The sequence below is a fragment of the Canis lupus genome, chromosome 13 (genome assembly GCF_003254725.2).
Source record: "Canis lupus dingo isolate Sandy chromosome 13, ASM325472v2, whole genome shotgun sequence".
Lineage (NCBI taxonomy): Eukaryota > Metazoa > Chordata > Mammalia > Carnivora > Canidae > Canis > Canis lupus.
The window spans coordinates 31,740,742-31,758,739 of record NC_064255.1 but is presented as its reverse complement, the minus strand read 5'-3'; the positions used below and the strand labels follow the sequence as shown (position 1 = coordinate 31,758,739).

The window sequence follows — 17,998 nt, the reverse complement described above, 5'->3', positions numbered from 1 at the left end:
GATCCTTCGTGGGGGGAAAAAAGTGAGGAAACCTGACAAATATGACTTCAGCCAGGTTACCAAGGCAAGATCAGCTGCACTGAGTCCTGTGGACAATATGGATCCTTGACACAATGTGATGAAAATGACACTTCACCTTTGTGGGGTTTGTTCCCCAAACCTTTAACCCCAGGCTAATCTTGAGAAAAACATTAGACCCATCCCAAATGGGGGACATCTTACAAAAAACCTGACCAGTACTTCTCCAAACTTTAAGGCCATCGAAAAGATGCAAGTTCTAAGACTTCCACCCTTAGGTAACTTGTATTATTCCTTTTATAAGAATTGTAAATTAGGTCTGTTTTTGTTCATCGTAGGCCATAAAAATTGGTTTAGTGAACATGCTGGTCAAGAGAAAGGACACTGGAGTCAGACCTGAATTCAGTTATTCACTACACTTGTCTTAACTTCTGCCTTCCAGTTAACACTCAAGCTAATCAAGTCTGAACTTTCCAAACCAGTTCCTCCAGAGTGAAGTGGGTTATACAAACTGTTTCTTAGCGGTACTGTGTAGGAAAAATGACACAGGACACAGAAAGTACCTAACAATTCATGCAAATTTCAATCATTCTGAATTGCAATGACAGACACTGTAATTTCTAGTCTTACTCCTCTTTTTATCTCCGGGATATATCTAGAAACATCTTCAACATGATTAGAGAAGAGAGTAGTTTCTCCTTACAGTACAACCTATTCCTATGTGATATTTCAGTTAATCTGTGTTTATTCAAACTAAAGCTCCTGCTTCCTCATCTAATACCCCATCCCCGCCATCCAAGGCACTATATAGACCACAGAATATTTAGCGTGTTTTCTGAATCTATAAATTTAAGTCTTCCAAAAAATTGAAAGACATAAATTTGTATACTCAAGAAGCTCACAATTCTTTCCCAGCATCATCAACACTGTTTGGTTATGTGCCCTCTGGGTATATGGAATCATACTAAAGTGTCTGTTACAGAATTTCAGACAAGTATTCTGATATATGTAGCTCTAGATACTTATCTATGAAAGATCCTTTAAAGATTCCTTTTTAAGTGTTTGAAATTCCATGAGAATTGTGTGAAACAGCAGTTACTTTAAAGGACACTCTGGCGAGAGGAAGACATGGGGGCAAGTAGCAGGCTAACATAAAAATCCGATCATCCTGCCAAGTATCCACTGAGTGCTACGAACGAAGTTCAGGGTAAAATTTAACAGCTAGACTGAAAACATGGGGACAAGTAGAGAAAAAAAAATGTCTGTTAGATGAGATGATGATAATCAGTGGGAATTCATTATTCTTTTTACTTCAAAAATTGATTCAAATTAATAAAATTAGGTTGCCACACTGTTGAGAATGAGGCTAATGGGAAAGCAGGAAGATCACACACATGAATATTAAGCTCCATAAGCAGATGAATAGGTGTGACGGTCACAGTTCTGTTTGCATTCTTCAGCAGCGAGACCCTGATTCCTGGTTTGAAACTCAGATATGGAAATAATCTAGAAAGGTCTGTGAACAGGCACTTTCATGGGAATAATGCTTTAAGTGACTGAATACAAAGTTACTGATTAATCAAGAACCAATTATTTACAGACTGACAGAGGATTTAGGATGTGATGAAAAAGTACAGGCTTTGAGTTCCAACATTCCCATATTCAGATCTGCTCTGTCACTTGGTTGCTGAGACTCAGTTTTCTACCTGTAAAATGGCCTCAATAATACCCAGCTCTTGCAAGACGGCCGTGAAGGTTACACATGGCAGTATAAAGTGCCTACCCCAACACAGGCACTTTGCAAGCGGTATTATTACACAGTCCTCCATTTGGAATCTGTCCTGACACCTTCCTTGGGCTGCTTATTGGAGAACGAAAGAAAGAAGAGATGGAAGGTACAGCTCATGTCAGTTCTCATCACAGAGTTAGCAAAAGCACCTTTCTGTACACTCCATACATTTGGCAGCAATAATGCAGATTGGGAGAGAAAGAGCATAAACATATACGACTACACTGTTTGGCTTTTGTGTATAAATATTATGAGGAGCAAATAGCATAGGGTGAAACAATGAATTTGGTGGCAGAAGCCCTGAATGCTCGAGCCAGCCTGGCATCATTAACTGAGTGAGACCCACAGCTGATCGCTGGGTACCGGAGGGAGCCGGTGGCAGGGTCTTAGCGTGGTACCACCAGTAGCACAGCGGGAAGCACAGCTTCCAGAGAGCTGAGGCCCACGCCCTGGTGCACTCACCACCTGAGGGGCAATTATCTCTCCTACAGACTCCCTAACAAAGTCATGGGCAACTTTGCTTCATCTCTGTGGTTTTCTGTGACAGAAGCTTAATCACTCAGAGACCTTTCCTTCTTGCCAGGGATTGACAAGTGAATGAGAGGCTCAATGCAAGCAAACGTGAACGCAGCCTCAGTAATAACCCCTCAGAACGTGCAAAAGAAATCATCAGAGACAATGAGGACCAAAGAAAGCCCTTACTCTTAGCACCTTTAGAGATGATCTGAAATGTGGTTCTAGCGCAGCACGTCCCCAGTTCTGCATCCTCATCACCCAGGCCCTGTGTCAGGGCAGAGCCGGGAATTGGCAGGTCTGGGGTGGGGACTGCCATCCTATATTTCCAACAACCTCTCGAGTGCTGCTGCCCCTGTTTTGACCCAGAATTTAGCAGACGTGTTATGAAACCCAGTTGCTACTACTTTTCTTCATTCTGTGATCCATCCGGTCTCCAACACAATTAAAAAAAAAATTTCATGAGCAACTGTTTCATTATCCTACATTGTAGAGAGCATAAAATAAATCCAAGGCAATTTGTTTCTTCTCTAAGAAGCTGCCAACTAGTTATTGGTAAAATTACTGACAGTGTAGGACAGTGTGTGAGAAGCACAACCTCTTATAAAGTGCAAGAAATGTACGAATTGTCACTGTCCTGCCAGCGATGTACCCCCCGATGACAGCGACCTCACTCCTTACTATGAAGCCTGTCACTGTCTCCCAATTCTGATCATTAGCATGCTTTTACCTTTCTTCTTCATTTAAAAATAAAAGTCGCAAAAGTCTTTATTATTTCTAACTAACAGCTCTATTGCAGCCTTTGCAACTACACAGGACTAGCCTCCCTCTCTCATAACAAGGTCGCTGTAGTAAAGGACTTTAAGAGAGATGTATACTTTGCCCAGGGTCCTCCATAAGAATTCAAGTTGTGGTGTGGGATCATTTTGAGTAATGGGTAAAGGAATCATGGAACAGTTGGGCCTGAATGGGACATGATAAAAATAAGGCTGGGTTCAGATTAGCATATGCCCACTGTCCTATTTCCATTTTACAGTCGAGGAAACCAAGGCTTAGCACTGAGAGAAACTCCCAGAGGCCCTACAGCTGAAAAGAGCCAGGGGACTGATTTCTCCACACAGCCACATGCTAATTCCAAGCAAAGACTTCCTGTCTTTTCTGCTTTCCAGTCTCTGCCCCTCTGCTCGGGATAACTTCCCTCCAACACTATCCTGCCTGATACCCACGTGCCCCATTCAAAATGATTTTCACCCTCATTTCTATTTCCATTCCACTTGTCTTCACATCCCCCAGCCCCTATTTATGCCATTCTGCCATAATTACTTGTTTCTCTTTCACTTCTTAAACTCCCTGATGTCAAAATGATGACTTAGCCATCTCTGTAACTTCAATCCCTGTCACAGAAAGAGCTCAAAGAAACTCTGTGACATTAAATGACCTAACAGCAGGAACAGACTGACTGATTTTCAAAGAGGAAGAAATATGTTAAAGCTTCTGAAAACCAGGGTGTGGTGGGAGGAGATTCCCACTGCACATGAACACACTCGTTGGATTCCATCTGCCCCAAACTGTCTCAGCTCATCAATAGATCTTGTTTAACGTTATTGTTGGGAAAAATCAATTGTCAAAATCTTCCACCCATTGGTACTGAGGCTTGCAGGAGGGCCGAGAACATTCATCTGGCCTTATGCTGCACTTGACGTGTGCATAGTTGGCCAAGCTGTAACCAGGAGAACCACGCTCAGCTGCCCTTCTTACCTGCCTGTCCCTGGCTGCTTCTGAATCACAAGGGTTTGTCGGAAGTTCTTACACTACTTGCAACATTATTTGCCTTGGTTTTTGTCTTCCCAAAGCCTATTAAAATGATCTTAAAAGAAATGACACATTTTCTCCTCGTTTCCCCTAATTCACTCTAGGATGGCCACTCACTGATAGCCATCAGGGAGCCCTGGTTCAGAGAGCCAGTGGATCCTGAGGAAGGAGGCAGGAGCTTGGCGGAAGGAATCCAGTGTGCCTTATGGCAAGAAAAGCAGAGAAACTCATTTCCTAGGAAAGTCCTCTACTACACTCTGCCTGGGAAGTGGGGCACACATGTCATGTACCATGCTTAGGTTTTTATTAAATCAGAAGGGAGGAGTATGACCTCTGTTCTAATAGTTTGGTGGTACAATGTCCTGAGAAGGTAAGTCCAATAGGGAATCAAATAATTTAAGTTACATCCCAAGACAGGGTTGTTGTTATTTTTTAGTTGAAAATGTCTATGACGTGGACTAGTAGAAAAAGAAATATCTTGTCATTTTCCTATATCCACCCTTTCCTTAATAATAAAAAAAGAACACTTTTTAAATATAGATTGGTAGGTTAATACAAATCATATTATATACTGGTGAAATATTTATGACCCTTCTATTAACTATTCAGTTTTCCTGACAACATTTCTCATAACCTCATACATTATGGGGAAAATATATTATTTTCAATCACTACAACAATCATTAGCATCTGTGATATCACTTATGATCAACTTTAAAAAAAGAGTAAGTGAAATCATGTGAAGATCAATGTGGATGAGGACATGTAAATGGCAGTGTCCTGTGACCCCATGTTTGAGAAGTTTTGTAGTGCCCTGTAGGCAAAGGAATTGTGGCTACTTATTGTTTAATAGAGCAACTGCTAAAATAGCAGTTTTACAAAGATAAGTCAGTGGAGCACAATCTAATATTGAAACTACAAACAATTACCTTAAGTGGAGAGCTCGAGCGGCATCTACAAGATGCTGAGGACTGTGGGGGTCCTGGGAAATGCTGCAGCACCCCAGCACCTTGGCATGTAGTTTGGGAAATGTCACCATAAGATTTAATGTGGAATTTCAGTCCACAAAAGAGAAGAGAGAAAAGGAGAGGTAAAATATTTACAGAAATCAGAGGTGAAAATTTCCCCAATTTAACGAAAGCTTATAAGAAGCCTTGAGTGACTGTGTCAGCTTCGTGTCCTTGGTCAAAACCACCACATCCAGCACCCAGTACCGATGAACATGCATTCAGTACTCAGAAAGACTGGCTTCATTTGCTGGGTCCATTCCTCCTCCTGCTGCTTCTGGTCTCAAATGCAGGGAGGTAAGACTGCCCGCTTCCTGGGAGCAAGGGGGAATGGCCAGAGGAAAGGGGGACAAGCAGGAAGGCAACAGGGAACAAGCCAGCTGTTCTGAAGAAGGGATGGAGGGGAGCATCTTCGCAGGTTCAAGACAGCCTAGCCCAGAGTGCTAGACAGCAGGGCAGGGTGGAGAGGACCTGCCCGAAGCGTGCTGCCTGGAGGGGCCTCAACTCTACGATCCCTTCTCTCCTGGGGTCTATGCGAAGGGCCAGGGAGGCTGTTTCAAGGCAGCGTTTCTGGAGGCACCACACAGGACAGACTATAAGTCAGGAAATTCCTTACCTCCTGTGCTAAAAAAGGTCTAAGTTTAGTTCTCTCACTTGAAACTGAAATGAAAGGTTTTATTAAAACACATATTACTTCCACTGCAGGATTTAATTTTAGGTCATTTACATCTTTTAGCAGAAAGTATCCTGAAGTGGTAATGGTGGGGGACATTCTTGAAGACTCCAGTAATAACCTGTTCCACTCTGAAATTCCCAAATGCTGATAATCATGTGACTATTGCCACAAAGCTAATGCCCTAGGACATTCAGTCAGTCCACTTCGAACTACATTAACACAAAATGTTATAAGTGATCGACACGTGATCAGAAAGAGCCTGACAGATTTGCCATTGTACCATATTCGCTTAACAATGATTTACTGAGTGATTCCTTTATGCCAGATCCTAGAGACACAAGAGCCCTTAGGGGTTTACATTATAATGAGGAGTAGCCAATGAAAATGTGAACAAATGGGATCCCTGGGTGAAGCAGCGGTTTGGCGCCTGCTTTGGCCCAGGGCGTGATCCTGGCGACCCTGGATCGAATCCCATGTCGGGCTCCCGGTGCATGGAGCCTGCTTCTCCCTCTGCCTATGTCTCTGCCTCTCTCTTTCTCTCTCTGTGACTATAATAAATAAATAAAAAATTTTAAAAAATGTGAACAAATAAAAAAGGTAGACTTCAGCATGATAAATGCTGTACCCCAGCTTTGGGACTCGGGGATGATCACTCTCCACGAGGGGACCAGGAAGGCTCGCCGGACATGGTGCCTGTGTCTGCCTATGACGTGACGCCCAAACAAAGCGTCCTGAGGTGGGGTGGGTGTCAAGTGCTCTACCCAGTGCTGAGCACTAACCAGCCACACTCCACCACAAGCCGAGACACGGTTGCCTCACAGAATGTCACCTGTCAAGGCAGTGGAAAGGCTTTCAAGGGCAAGCAATGTACACACTGTCATTAAGAGGAATAATTTTTCACCTGGATGGACTGAGGTGTTTCTCCAGATTCTCTAAAAACCAGAAAGCTTCTGCCTTCCTCATCTGGTCATAGCCTAACATTTTCCACTTAATTTAAAACTTGACAATGAAATGAGACATAGTCTTCAGTCAAAATGGCAGATCTGGTTTAAGGAACAGAGCATCCCCTAAAAAGTGCCCTGAGCAGCAGCACCGGGTGCACTCCCTTCTCTACGCTGTCCATCCAGGATATCCATTCCGTGAATGCTGCCTTCTTTAGAAAAAGGGCCTTTGCAGATGTATCAGGTAAGCATCTTGAGGTGGGGAGAGTGCCCTGGATCATCCAGGTGGGCCCTAAATACTGCCCCATGTGAGAGGAAAGTGAACAGAGATTAAAGATAGACGTGACAGAAATCAACATGCAGACGGATAGGGAGACCAGAGAGGTACGGCCACCGGTCAAGGCGGGCTGGCACCTGGAGCTGCAAGGGGCCAGGAAGGATTCTCCTCTACAAGGGGAACACCATGAACACCTTGATCATGCCCTGGCCGATACTGATTTTGGACATCTAGCCCCCAGAATTGATAAATATTGTTTAAAGTCACAAATTTGTAGTAATTCATCCCAGCAGCCATAGCATGCTAACGCAGCAAGTAAGCGCGATTGACCCTTGAACAACACAAGTTTGAACTGCATGGGTCCACTTTCATGTGGATTTTTTTCAGTAAATACAGTACAGTAGTGTAAATGTATTTTCTCCTCCTCGTGAATTTCTTAATAACATTTTCTTTTATCTACCTTATCTTATTGTAATAATACAGCATTTAATACACACAACATAAAAATAGGTGTTAATCAGTGGTATTACCAGTAAGGCTTCTAGTCAACAGTAGGCTATGAGTAGTTAAGTTTTGGGGGAGCCAAAAGTTATACATGGGTCAGTACCCCACCCACCACAATGATTAAGGGTCAACTGTAATTTCTTATGATTTAAAGTAAATATAATGGTAGAAGAAATGAAAAGGAAAGGGATTTACCATTTAATGAATACCTAAATAAATTATTTCATTAAACCATCAACAGCAACCCCATTATTCTTAGCCTTTTTTTTTTTTAATAGAGAAAACCCACTTGGTACCATGACCGGACCTATTTATTTTATATTACAATATCACCTACCTGTAATTGCTCTCATTGACAATGCACTGGTCAGCAACACTCAATGAGAAAACTGACTTTTTACTCCCTCAAATGAACTTGGAGATATAAAAGACTGCTATTTTAAATAATTTCATGCAAAATTCTATCTGAAGAAATATATATAGTCACCAGTGAAAAATCTGTTACTTTTTTCTACTAAATTCTGTGGGATGCAAAGATTAAAAAATTAAAAATAATTTTCAAATGAATCTGAGAGAGTCATATCTCAATATATGGGTTTGCTTAAATTGTCTTATGAACTCATTAAAACATTTTTCATCTTAAAAGTAGTCGTCAATCCAAAGACAGAAAAAAAAGTTCTATGTACCTGGACCAGCTGGGTTTTCAGATAGAATAGAGCATTCACAGTAAATAAAATGACAACAGGCTTTTGGATACTCACTTGGTGCCTGACATTGCACTTAACACTGGAGATGTGGCAAAGAACTAGCCTAATCTGGTCCTCTAAGGGGAAGGCACATGCCACCAAGACCTCAACTGCATATCAATGCTATTACTTTAAAAGAAGCTATTTAAACAATTAAAAAATTAATGTTAGAGTGAAAAATAAACTTGTCTATAGTCATTAGCCAATAAGTGGTGCAGGTTCTAGTTAAACCCAGGAATATCTCTGTTCAAACAAAGTGAATCCCCTTAATTACGACATCTTAATGTCTGAATATATTCTTACAGGCTTTATATTGATATTGATACACTGATAGAGCTGCTTGATTATTAATAAAGGAGACATTAAAACTGATGACATTAAGACTGTTGCCTATTCTAACAACTAAAAAAGTAAGTCAATTAATTACACCTACCTGGTTATTGCTGGGGTTGGTACACCTCTTGTACGCAAGGTGGGTTTCCCTCGAACAACTGGTACATCAGCATTTTCTGAACCACCATTCAAATATGTTAATTCCTGGAGCTGTGCTTGCCTGATTTCATCATTATAGTCCTACATAAAAGACAGAAGATAGCATAATTCACCTCATGTGAAAAATACAAAAGTATTTAGGACAAGAATAAAACAATTTTTAATAGAAAGGGCAAGGAAAACAGTTGAATTAATAAAGTAAGATTTGAGTTTGTTGAAATGAAAATGCATCAACAGATTGTTATTAAAAAGGGGGGAAAAACAGTATTTTCCCCCAAACTAAAATTTTCTACAATCAGCCATTACTCCTTCTGCTGGGCATACTTTCCAAGTGAGATATTTATAATAAAATTAAAATACCATATACAGACATGGCATTGTTATTTACAACTCAATTCAACTAGTAATTACTGAGCATCTGTGAAATGCCAACTAACAGAACCAAAGGAGCAAGCCAGGATCCCTGCAGCCAAGGAGCTCACAATCAAGCATAGGAGAAAGACATACATATAACATGATAGCTTAACTGAAATTAAAAACCAAATGTACACATTTTTCTTGTACATTTCCATTTGGTTATTATACTAGAAACATGCACCATTTTCAAAACTGAATACATCTTATTCTTGGAAACTTGCTCTTTTTTATGTTACATTATTGTTTAAATATTCAACTGAGAAACCCTGGGAGTCATCCTTGATTCTCCTTGATTGATCCTTTCCTGAATATCTCCAACCCCATTCAATAGTCATCAAGAAAGGAATGTAAAAAATAAAAGTGTGATCTGTTTCACAATAAAAGAAAAGTTCAGGTCTAAATGGCAAAAAGGAATGTCATCTAACTTAGCTGTGGGCAGCTGCTATAGAGCAGATTCTCTACAAGTGTCATCTAAGGATGGGTGTGAACTAGTTACCAGAAGAGGGGCAGTAGAGTACTCTAGATAGAGAAAAAAAGCATTTTTTAAGACCCAAAGAAACGGGACCTAGGGAACTGGAAGAAGTGCTATGTGGCTGAATTATAAGAAGGACCTCTGTGTGTGTGTGTGTGTGTGTGTGTGTGTGTGTGTGTGGTGAGCGGGTGGGGAGATAGTAGGGGGGATGGTCTCAAAGTGGAGTGGGTAGCAGAAACCAAATTTGTAAACAAAGCCTTAAGTCATTTTAAATATAACTTTAAAGGTTTAGAATTAAGGGTACTAAAAAGCACTCAATAGCTTTAAGGAGGAGAGTTGCATATCTAGGTTTGTGTTTTAGAAATATTATAAACAATTGTATGCCATCAAATTAGGTAACTAAGATGATAGAATGACATGTATGAATTCCTAAAAAGACACAAACTACCAATACTGACTCAAGAAGAAACAGAAAATTTGACAGATAAACCAAGAGACTAAATTAGTACTTTATAAATGTCCTGCAAAGAAAAGTGTAGGCCCACAAGACTTTAACGGTGATTTCTACAATTAATGAAGAATTAGTGATAATCCTTCACAAACTTCCAAAAAAATGAATGAAGAGGGAGCATTTTCTCATTCTTTCTATAAAGCCAGTAGGTCTGGGTACCACAACAGACAAAAACATTACAAGAAAAGAAACCTATAGATAAATATCTCTGTGAGGACAGATACAAAAGCTCTCAAAAAAATTAGGAAGCCAAACCCAAGAGCATAAACAAAATAAAAGGGGGAAATATACACACAAAGAAAGTAAAACATATCAGAATTGCTAAATTGGTTTAAAATCAAATGTCAATTAATGTAATACCATAAAAATAAAGAACAAAACATGATCATTTTAATACAGAAAAAAAACCACTTGTGAGATGAATCCAATATATTTTAATGATAGAAACACTCAACAAACTAGGAAAACCCATAGTTAACATCATATTTAATAGTAAAAAAAGTAAAAGAATCATCCTAAGATAAGGTTAACAAGACAAGGATGTCTACTCTCACCGCTTCTACCCAACACTTACTTGAGGTTCTAGTCAGGACAATTATGTAAGAAAAAGAAATAAATGGTCTTCAGGTTAGAAGGGAAGCACCAAATAATCTTTATTCATAGATGACATAATCCTGTATATATAAAATCACAAAGAATCCACAAAAACATCAATAGAGTTAATAATCACATTACACAAGGCTGCACAATATAATGATATCAATACACCAAAATCAGGGCAGCCCTGGTGGCTCAGCGTTTTAGTGCTGCCCTCGGCCCAGGGCCTGATCCTGGAGACCCAGGATCGAGTCCCACGTCGGGCTCCCTGCATGGCGCCTGCTTCTCCCTCTGTCTGTGTCTCTGCCTCTCTCTCTCTTTCTCTCTATGTCTCTCATAAATAAATAAAATCTTAAAAAAATACACCAAAATCAATTTTATTTCTTTATACTAATAATGAACAATACAAAAATAAAATTAGGAAAATAATTCCACTTAGAGTAGCATCATAAAGAACAGCATACTTAGAAATAATTAACAAAATAAGAGCAAGATTTGTACGCTAAAAACTACAAAATAGTGTTGGAAGGAATTTTTCAAAATCTAGGTAAATGGAAAGATATCCAATATTCAAGGGCAGAAGGACCTAATATTGTTATGATGACAATATCCCTGCCCTACTCTCCCACCTCCCAGACTGATCTAGAGTCAAGGAAATCTCTATCAAAATTCCAGCTGGCTTTTTTGCTAAAATCATCTGAAAACCCAAGTGATTTATATATCCAGAACAATTTTAAGAAAGAACAAAGTTGGAGGACTAATATATTGCCACTTCAAAACTTACCACAAAGCCATAGTAACAAAGACTGTGTAGTACTGGCTTAAAGAGTAGACATAAAGATCCATAAAATAGAATTGGGAGCCCAGGCATAGTTACTATAGATGGATGTTCTAACAGTCTCTCTAACAAGTGGTACTATAATAACAAGGAGAACACTGAAGATAATGGAAGCTTTATACTGTGCTGGTGGCAATGAAAAATGGTCTAGCCACTTGGGAAAACCAGTTAGCACTGCCTCAAAAATGTTAAACAAACAAACAAACAAAAAGTTAAAGAGAGCTACCATATAACCTAGTATTTCCACTCCTCGGTCATACCCAAGAAAGCGAGAACATACGTCCACCCAAAAATCTGTACATGAACGTTCACAGCAGCATTCTTTATAACAGCCAAAAAATGGAAATGACCAACCAAAGTCCTCAACTAATAATGAAAGGACAAATAAGACATGGTATATCCATACAATAGAATATCATCCAGCAATGAAAAACAACTTGAATGAACCCTGAAAACAGTATGCTAACAGAAAGAAGGCAGGACAAAAGACTATACATATTGTTCTGATTTATACAAAATGTCAAAAACAGGCAAGTCCATAGAGAGAGATTACTGGTGGCATGAGACAGAAAAGTGAGGGACAGTAGGGGACTGGAATGGAATGTACTTGCTTACAGATACGGGGCTGCTCTGGGGGATGATGAAAGTCTAAAACAGATTATGGTGATGGCTGCATAACTGTAAATGCATAATTAGTCAGTGAACTATATACCTTAAATGGGTGAACTGTAGGGTATGTGAATTATATCTCCATAAAGGATGTGTAAAAAGCAAATAAATAATAAATAATAAATAAATTAGTGGTTGAATAGGAAGAAAGATGAATGGGGAGTCATGTTCATTAAGAGGTTTACTTGGGGAGTAATAAAAATGGTCCTAGGTTATGGTGACAGCTGCAGAATTCTATGAATACACAAAAAGCTCCTGAATTGTATACTTCATAGGAGTGAATTTTGTTATGTGATTTATATCTCCATAAATATATTAAATGGAAAAAAAAAAACACACTCAAGGCAGAAATTCCAGATGGAAGCTTGTAATTCCTGTATATGGTAAAGATGACCTGGAGTAGGGAAGTGGCAGGAAGTATGAGGAAAGGTAGACTTGGCACTGTTTAAAATGTTTAATTTTATTAGAAGTGGTGATATCCTAGATCAGCAGGGGGAGGGTATATTGGCAAAGTCAAGAAAGTCAGTGGGCATCTGGAAAATAAGAAGGATCAGTAACAGTGATACTGTGTTGTAATCAGTTTTGTACAGTTGTGTTGTAATCAGTTTTGTTGAGGTTGAATCCATGATGGTCTATGACATATTAGAATTGAGGTATCTCATAGCAATGACACATAATAATTGGAAATTTAGAAGTTAAAAATACGTAAACAGAAGTGGACAAGGAAAAGGTTCTGTTGGCCCTACACAGCACGGAGCAGGGCCTGGAGTCAAGACTGGCCCCTGGGTGATTACCTCTAAACCTACTGAGGGGATTAGTGGGGAACCTTTGTTTTGGCTCAAGAAATGGGGTGGTGTGGTGGACTGTGAGAAGCTGAGGTCAGGTCCACAGGTGCCATATGTGTACATGACTGCTCCCCAGTAAAAATGCTGTGCACTGCGGCACAGGTGAGCCTCACTGGGTAGCAACCTCTCATGTGTTGTCACACATCACTGCTAGGAGAATTAAATGTGCCCTTGTGTAACTCCCCCAGGAATGGACATCTGAAAGCCTAGGCCAGACTTTACTTGGTCTTTGCCCTGTGTTCTTGTTCTTGATGATTTTGATCTATAACCTTTTGTTGAAATAAACCATATCACAGTGTATAACAGATTTTCTGAGTCCTGTGGGTCCTTCGGGAGAATTACTGAGCCTGACGGTGGTTATGTGGACAGACCTCTAGCAAGAATTCCTCCGTACACAAATGGGTTGCTTGGGGCAGATTCTGGAGCTAGAGAAGGGCTCTGGGTATCGACATAAAGTCACAGAAGAAAAGCCACATGGGGGAGACAGGAAATGGGTGGCAAGCAGCTGGGAAGGACACAAAGGTCATCCTCCTGTGAAAGCCACCAGGAGCCGGTGCTACCTTCACATTCCGTCAGGCAGCCAGGTACTAGTCCCGTGGGACTCAACAGTAAAGCCAATCCTGACTTGGGGAACAGTAGTTCTGGCAAGGGTGCAGCTGGCATCCATCTCGAGGGAATGGAGAGGGAGTGGGGTTAAGTCACAGATACAGCACAGGCAGGCGGGTCTTCCAGCTGTGAGGCTCTGCCAAGAGGAAGAGGAGGACAGATGCCTGAGTGGGAAGGATGCTCTTAGGATAGAAGAAACAAGCCCCCTGAGTGTGAATAAAGGTTCAGGGGCAATAGTTTTCTTAATTATTTAGAGTTAAAAATATGAAATATACTTAGTACATTTATAAAAAAAAAAATCTGCTATCTCTTCCTTACTTTTCGAAAGCCAAATGTAAAGAAGGATTTGAAGCCTGCAGTGGAAGGCACTGTGGAATGAATAAGAAAAGTAGCATGAACACCAGCTGAAAAGGAAGTCAAAAGGAAGCTGGAAACCATAATAAGCAAACACTTGCAGAGGAAGGGGAAGGGAAGGAAAATAAAGACAAATTTAACCAGCCATGAGATTAGTGGGAAAGGCACAGGACCAGGAGTCTAGATTTTCCTGCATATAGAGGTGCTTTCTCTAACTTATTTAGGGTATTACAGTCTCAAAAGAATCATCGGAATCTATCATTATTTCAACCTCTCTAAAACAAGCCTATTAATATGTTCCTTACCATTTTACTAAAAATGTGTGAAGATTAATAAATTATTTGTAAAGCACATGCTAAATAAAATGTGCTACATATTTGCCCTGTTGAGAAGTGCTAGGAGGTGTGACACAAAATTGCATGTGGTTCAAAAATAGATTCATGGAAAAAGAACACAGCATCCAAAAATACCATTAAAAATTTTAAAAGGAAAAAAAATTTTAAAAGGAGAAAGAAACTGCTCTTGTTACAATGGTATCACAAAAATTAGAATGAAAGTACATTTTAAACATCATCTTTGTAAAACTACACTTTCAAGAAGATGAATTGTGTAGTTAGAAATAAATTATGGAATCTTAGTCAACACATCTCGGTTAAGCCTGGATTTAACCAATTAATTAGACTTATCAGCTTTGTGATGTTAGACAATTTTGTAAACCATTAAGTGACTGTTTCAGTCAGGTAGAACTATTGATATAAATCACCATAGTTATAATTTTCTTGGGTCTTTAATATGATTATTTTAAATCAAGAGGGAAAGTAAGTTATGTATGCTAGCATACACTAAATGATAATTCTATACTTTAAACTAGTTATTAGTAAATTATAATTTTAACTCCTATCAGAAAAGTGAAACTATTATCACATTAATTCTTCAATTGTGAAGAGCGGAAAAGTGATCAGAATTCTAATTACACAGGTACACATGGGATTCTTCTGTCCAGTAACTTTAGTACATATTTAAATGTCTTAGCTAGAGAATGAGAAAAAAGTTTTCAAATGAAATCATTAAAAATAATTCATTGAAATTTAGTGGATTCTCTGCCAAGAATGTCCTGTTCAGATATATCTGCCCAAATATGCCAATGATTTTGTCAAAGGTTAACCCTGGGATCAATGTTTATACTACTGTCTATAGGAAATAATATAAATGTTCATTATTTGAAGACTGATTACATAAATTCTAAAACATGCATATAATGAAATATTATGCAGGCACTGAAAAGAATGAAGGGAAATTTTGCACATGCTCATATGGTCAGAGGTACAAAATAATATAAGATTTTAAGATGGGCAGCCCCAGTGGCGCAGCAGTTTGGCGCCGCCTGCAGCCCGGGGTGTGATCCTGGAGACCCGGGATTGAGTCCCACATCAGGCTCCCTGCATGGTGCCTGCTTCTCCCTCTGCCTGTGTCTCTGCCTCTCTCTCTCTCTAGCTGTGTCTCTATGAATAAATAAATAAAATTAAAAAAAAAAAAAAGATTTTAAGAAAAGTAATGTAGAAAAAAAAAAAAAGAAGAAGAAGAAAGAAAAGTAATGTAGGCCAGCCGGGTGGCTCAGCGGTTTAGTGCTGCCTTCAGCCCAGGGCCTGATCCTGGAGACCCAGGATCGAGTCCCACATCGGGCTCCCTGCATGGAACCTGCTTCTCCCTCTGCATGTGTCTCTGCCTCTCTCTCTGTGTCTCTCATAAATAAATAAATAAAATCTTAAAAAAAAAAAGTAATGTAATGAGAGAATACGGGATGTGTAGTTCAGCTAAACAAGGAGCTTAGCAAAGCCTTTCCATATAAAGCAACAATAAAAGTTGTCCACATAGTTAACTATGTTGGGACTCTCAGAACTGACTGAGTTATATAATAAATTGAAAATACAGTAAATTTATTCATGTTAGGTAGGAAAAGTGGGAGTCTGGGCATTTTGTGTGGGGGTGCTGCTCTCCCAACTCCCCAGCCTGATGATGTGTCAGTTCCACTACAAGGAAAGCCAAGAAAACTCAGAGTCTGCAGCAGGAGGGAAGTTCACTTAATCTGGAATAAAGTATGAAAAGCCCCCATGCCCAGCAGCACTGTCACTATCAGTAACAATTTTGGTAGCAAATAAATAGAAGTCCAGAGAATCAGCAAGCCTAACATTCAAGTTTTGGGTGGGGCAAGGAACAGTCTGGCACACTACCCAGAAGCCTCACTGCCATGGAGTATGCCTTGGTACACTCTCTGCACATCTCTGCTGCTTGGAGGGCTATGCACACAGACAGCAAAAACTGGAGAGCTTAAAGCTTTCCACATGTCCTTCCCTGACAGTGACTCTACATGTGCAAAGGAGATGAAGGGATTAAGACCTAGGTCACAAGTAAAGGCCAGGACAGATTGACAACTAACTAGCCTGTGGGTACTCCCCCACAATTCCATTAGCAGAGGGCAGAAGCCTTATTAACACAGGTGTGTGAGCACAGCTTGACTAATCGCTGGTGATGTCTGAGCAATCCTGACACAGAGGGCACACCCATCAGGCCACGCTTAAAATAAAAGTGAGAAGGAAAAAAATTAAAAAGCTGGAAATCATGAAATAGACAGACTTTGCAGATTTAGTCCAACTAAATTACTAAAGAAACGAAGAGAAAAAAAAAAAAACCTGCAACAACAACACTTGGAGACTAAAATGAATCAGAATGCAAATGTGCTATGTTATCTGAAGTGTGGAGTTTTCAAAAACAAGTCTTCAGAAGAGACATGCAAAGAAACAAGGAAATATGACCCATATACAGAGAAAAGAAAGGAAAGGGAATGAAAGGGAAGGAAGAAAAGAAAGGAAGAAAGGAAAGGAAGAAAGAAAAGAAAGAAAAAAAGAAAAGAAAAGAAAAGAAAAGAAAAGAAAAGAAAAGAAAAGAAAAGAAAAGAAAAGAAAGAAAATGAACAAGCAAGCAGTAAGAATAAACTGTCTTGGAGAGGGCCCAGATACTGGACTGACATAAAAAGAGACTTAGAAAAAAAGAAAAGAAAGCAAAGCAACTACAATGAAAATTAACCAAAGGAGCTCAACAACAGATTTGAGATGGCAAAAGAATGAGTCTGCAAACTTAAGGATAAGCTGATTAAAATTACCCAGTCAGGAACAGAGAAGAAAGTATGAAGAGAAAGGAGCCTCAGCGATGTGTAGGGCACCATCAGGTGTACCAACATATGAATCATGGGAATCCAGGACTGATGGGAGAGAGGAGAAAGAAAATGGCAAAAAAAAAAAAAAAAAAATCTTAAAGAAACAATGGCTGAAAACATCCCACATATGTTTTTTTTTTTTTTAAAGATTTTATTTATTTATTCATGATAGTCACAGAGAGAGAGAGAGAGAGAGAGGCAGAGACACAGGCAGAGAGAGAAGCGGGCTCCATGCAGGGAGCCCGATGTGGGATTCGATCCCGGGTCTCCAGGATTGCGCCCTGGGCCAAAGGCAGGCGCCAAACCGCTGCGCCACCCAGGGATCCCCCCACATATGTTTTTTAAGAAAAATGTATACCTATGGACCCACAAAGCATAGTGAGCAAGGAGGATAAGCATACGACATCATAGTCAAATTAATGAAAATGAAAGACAAAGTCCTGGCAGCAGCAAGATAAAAGCAACAGAGCATGTACAGAACAATAAAATCAGTAATGACTCGTCATCAAAAACAATGAAGGCCAGAAAGCAGCAGACTGGCCTTCTACCACCTGAAAAAAAGACTGACAACCAGGAATTATATAAACTATCTTTTAGAATGTAAGTGAAATAAAGACAATCTGAGAAAAACAAAATTATTATTATTTTTTTTTAGTAGTCCTTTGGGCTGAAATGAGGTAGCATCATACGGCAACTCTAT

The 17,998-nt window shown here is 39.7% G+C and overlaps 1 protein-coding gene across 13 annotated transcripts in view; it reads right to left on the bottom strand.

Annotated features, from left to right (window-relative positions):
* KHDRBS3 (KH RNA binding domain containing, signal transduction associated 3) overlaps positions 1 to 17,998 on the bottom strand; it is a 185,504-nt gene that overhangs the window by 76,373 nt on the left and 91,133 nt on the right. For all 13 annotated transcript variants that reach the window (XR_007401599.1, XM_049092775.1, XM_049092772.1 and 10 more), the window contains exon 5: positions 8,717 to 8,856. Coding sequence is in view for 12 of the 13 variants with exons in the window: in XM_049092775.1 (XP_048948732.1) it covers positions 8,717 to 8,856 (140 nt within the window). In the remaining variant the exon portion in view is untranslated. The remainder of the gene's footprint in view (positions 1 to 8,716; positions 8,857 to 17,998) is intronic.